The sequence below is a fragment of the Rhincodon typus genome, unplaced genomic scaffold (genome assembly GCF_021869965.1).
Source record: "Rhincodon typus isolate 14 unplaced genomic scaffold, sRhiTyp1.1 hic_rhity00000744, whole genome shotgun sequence".
NCBI lineage: Eukaryota > Metazoa > Chordata > Chondrichthyes > Orectolobiformes > Rhincodontidae > Rhincodon > Rhincodon typus.
In genome coordinates, this window is record NW_025966382.1 from 44962 (window position 1) to 49602 (window position 4641).

General features: G+C 47.1%; 1 protein-coding gene across 1 annotated transcript in view; it reads left to right on the forward strand.

Annotated features, from left to right (window-relative positions):
- mmp17a (matrix metallopeptidase 17a) overlaps positions 1 to 1786 on the forward strand; it is a 21300-nt gene extending 19514 nt beyond the window's left edge. The window contains exon 5 of the mRNA XM_048592170.1: positions 564 to 1786. Coding sequence (XP_048448127.1) covers positions 564 to 868 — 305 coding nt within the window. The 3' untranslated portion in view covers positions 869 to 1786. The remainder of the gene's footprint in view (positions 1 to 563) is intronic.
- Positions 1787 to 4641: the final 2855 nt, after the last annotated feature.

The window sequence follows — 4641 nt, forward strand, 5'->3', positions numbered from 1 at the left end:
ATTGACCCTCCAACAATGCGGCGCTCCCTCAGCACTGACCCTCCGACAGTGCGGCTCTCCCTCAGCACTGACCCTCCGACAGTGCAGCACCCCCTCAGCACTGACCCTCCGACAGTGCGGCACTCCCTCAGCACTGAGCCTCCGACAGTGCGGCACTCCCTCAGTACTGACCCTCTGACAGTGTGGCACTCCCCCAGAATTGACCCTCCGACAATGCGGCGCTCCCTCAGCACTGACCCTCCGACAGTGCGGCTCTCCCTCAGCACTGACCCTCCGACAGTGCGGCGCTCCCTCAGCACTGACCCTCCGACAGTGCGGCGCTCCCTCAGCACTGACCCTCCGACAGTGCGGCTCTCCCTCAGCACTGACCCTCTGACAGTGCGGCACTCCCTCAGCCCTGACCCTCCGACAGTGCGGCACTCCCTCATCACTGACCCAAGTACATACGTGAGGTATGATCGGGCTGTATAGCTTGCAAAACAATACTTGCCCTGTATCTGAGTAAGTGTGAGACAACAGTGAAATCAAATGAAGTCAAATCGAATATTTGTGCCCCCGTGTAGGTGCTGCCTATTTCTTTAAGGGGAAGGATTACTGGAAAGTGACATGCAGGGACATGCAAGTGGACCCTGGGTACCCAAAATCCGTGGCCAAGGATTGGCTGGTGTGCAGCGAGATGCAGGCGGACTCATCGATTTCAGAGCACGCCCGTTCCAGAGCCCGAATGGGGCGCGGTCATCATGGTGATGGCAGGTCAGGAGACGAGAAAAGGAATTGCTCCTGCATGTCCAAGGCTGGGATCGTGTTGAGCTGGAGCCTGACGCTGGTTATTAGTTTTGTGATGTTAACCCGGCTGGGATTGGATTAACGCACATCGCCAACTTCGACAGCGCCAACTTCATGAGGCAGCAATGACTGTGCCGAAGCCAGTCATCGCTGGCTTGCCAGGAAGGGGCTCGGCGATGACCCAGCCTCCATTTACAAAAACAGAATTCTGTGCCAAGTCCAACTGAAACTTTTCACACTGCGTGGATTCACAGTGAATCAACATTTTTTTAAAAAAAGAAAATGGAGGAATTTCATGGCGAGTCTTCTTTATCATTGAGGAAAGTTCAAACAATTTATTTTTTTAACACAAAAAACAGAGCAGTTGTGAGGATCTTTGTTTGGCTGTGATTAAGAAGAGTTTACTGGCATTTGTTTTATCAGTATTATGAAATCAGGTGTTTATCATTATTATTCGTATTTATTTCAAAACATTTTCATTCACTAAAGAACTTTTTTTTTTGACACTTGAAGCTGTTTTAACTAATGTTGATTGCATTGGATACTGAAGGTAGATGATGTACTCTCTCCCAGAGCTGACCCAGAACTGCCTGAATGCTGTGGTGAGATTTCACTAACAAGCAATGTTGATCAATCCTAACTGACACCTCGACCCATTTGCTCCCTCTATGCTCACTAACCTACATTAGCTCCAGCCCAGTAATGCCTCCATTTTAAATCAGAAGAACAAAAGAAATAGAAGCAGGTGGGTTATTCTGGATATGTGGGAACAGAAACAGGTATTTAGCCCAACCAGTCCTTGCCAATGTTTAACTCTGCTTGAGCACCCTCTCATTGTTCCTCATCTAAAATCCATCATCTCAGCTTGTCCAGCTTCCCCTTAAATGCATCCATTTGCTTTAATTACTCCTCCATTTCTCCGTTAACCACAGTGCTTGCTACGTCATCAAAAAACTCCAACAAATTTCATAGAGTCTCCTTCATAGAATCCCTACAGTGTGGAAACAGGCCCTTCGGCCCAAGTAGTCCACACTGACCCTCAGAGCATCCCGCCCAGACCCATCCCCCCCATGGCACACCCAATCTACATATCCCTGGACACTATGGGCAATTTCCCACGGCCAATCCACCCTAACCTGCACATCTTTGGACTGTGGGAGGAAACTGGAGCACCTGGAACAAACCCACACAAACACGGGGAGAATGTGCAAACTCCACACAGACAGTTGCCCGAGGGTGGGATTGAACCTGGGTCCCTGGCGCTGTGAGATAGCAGTGCTAACCACAGAGCCATGGATTTCCCTTTCATGAAAGCACGTTGACTCTGCCTAATTATATTACCATTTTCAAAATGTCCTGTTTCCTTAATAATGGAGTCAAGCATTCACTCAATGGCAGATGTTAGGCAAACTGGTCTATAGTTCTCTGCTGTTTGTCTCCACCCTTTATTGAAAAGAGTTGTTATATTTACAGTTTTCCAATCCACTGGGTCCTTTTCAGAATCTAGAGACCCTTGGAAGATTATAACCAATGAATTCACAATCTATGTAATTACTTTGTTTAAGAACCTAGGATGCACATCATCTTATTGAGGGAACCTGTCAACTTTCAGTCCTATGAAGATCCTGATACTATTTTGCTGGTGATAATGGTTATTTCAGGTTTTTTGCTCTTCGTCCCCCTAACTTTCTGCTGCTGATGGAATATATTTAGTGTCTTGTTCACAGTCTGTGTCATTTTTGTGCTTCCCAATATTGATTCCTTTCATCCTTAGTGCCTAACACTTACTTTGGATGGTCTCTTTCTTATATACAGTAGAAGTTCTTATTGTCTGTTTCTTTATTTCTTGCTAATTTACTCTCATAATCTAATGTCCCCTCTTTATTTTTAGTTATCCGTTGCTGGTTTCTGAAGTAATCCCAATCTTCTGGCCTACCAGTATTCTTCACAACACTGATGTTTTTTCTGTCAATTTGATGCCATTTTCAACTTGTGGAGGTGATGGCCTAGTGGTATTGTCACTGGATTATTGATTTTAGAAACCCAGGTAATATTCTGGGGACCGTGGTTCAAATCCCACCATGGTGGAATTTGAATTCAATAAAGTCATTCGGAATTAAGAGTTTAATGATGACCATGAATCCATTGTCAATTGTTGGAAAAACTCATCTGCTTCACCAATGCCCTTTAGGGAGGGAAATCTGCTGTCCTTATGAGTCTGACCAACATGTGACTCCTGCCCTACAACAATGTGATTGGCTTTTAACTGCCCTCTGGGTGTTTAGGGATGGGCTATAAATGGCTGGCCTAGTCAGCAACGCCCTCATCCTGTGAATGAATTAAAAAACTTCTCAGTGAAGGAAGTTATAATAGTCTGTGATAATTGGTCACTGCTCCTTCTTCCAAATGTCCAATAGGAAAGAATTGAGAGTCTGAAACTGATTCTAAAGAAGTTTTTTTACTGAAATTAATTCTCAGGTTGTGTGTGTTGGACACTTCATCGCCCACTAGTTCTAGCTGACTTGACACTGTCTCCTTGACCCATGGTAGTCCATCCTATTGCTCTATCTGATGTTATTCTTTGTCACAGTTTGATATTGGCTAGGAGGCAGCTCAAGTGTCAATCAAACTGGTGTGAGACTGGAGTCACGTGTGGGCTAAGAACAGGAGGCAAAGGATGCAGGTGAAACAGTTAGGACTTTGAAAAGGTGTGGCAGTGAGGAAGATGGTATTACATTACAGGAGGATGTAGAGGGGCTGATCAGTAGCAAATGGAATTTAACCCTGATAAGTATGAGATGATGCACTTTGGAAGAAGTAACAAGACAAGGGAGTACTCACTTATTGACTAGGAAGCTGAGAGGAACAGAGGAATCTGGGTGTATTTTCCCACAGAGGTCTGAAGGTGGCAAAGTGGGTTAATAAGGTAGTTCAGAAGGCAAATGGAATGCTTATGGTGTAGCCATGGTGTAGATTATAAGAGCAGGGAGGTTATGTTGGAGGACATAGACAGGATATGGGTTAGGTCACAGTTAGAGTACTGTATGCAGTTCTGGTCTCCACACGAGAGGAAGGATGTTGAATTGAATTAGCTTTATTGTCCCATGTACTCAAATGAATACAGTGAAACGTTCACAGTGATTGCATTACAACACCACAAAGGTACCTCGGTACAGATACGTAAGATCAAATTCTTAGGAAACAAAAAAAAATTAGAAAAGTAAAGAAATAAATAGTCCAGCATTAGTGGTCATAGGAATAAATTAGAAAAGTGAAGAAGTAAAAAGTTGAGAATATCAGTCTTTCTGACCCAGTCCATGCCAGCTCCTAGCTTCAAGGGAGACCCCCACCGCCTCACTGCCTCCTGCACCGGACCCACCAACGTAGGATTTGCCCCACTTTAGGCACTATCTCTTTGCCCCTGGGCCCAGTTCACTGTCACCGCTGAGTCCGCACTCGCCCCACACCCAGGAATCCCTGGCTCTGCCGCCAGGCCAGGCCACCGGGGCCATGGGTCCCATTTCAGACGCAGATGCTGCTTCGCCAGCGCTGCCATCTTGAAGAGTCCATTGCTGTGGGCGCTGCCATCCGCCCGCCCCCCGATCACTGGAGGGGCTTTCCTGCCTCTGGCCCCGAACATCGGGAGAGCGACCTCGCTGCCCAGGCACAGGGCCTGGGACGTCAGGAGAGTGACCTCGCTGCCCAGGCACAGGGCCTGGAATGTCAGGAGAGTGACCTCGCTGCCCAGGCACAGGGCCTGAAACGTCGGGAGAATGACCTCGCTGCTGCTGCCACAGGGCCTGGAATATCGGGAGAGTGACCTTGCTGCCCAGGCACAGGGCCTGGAACGTCGGG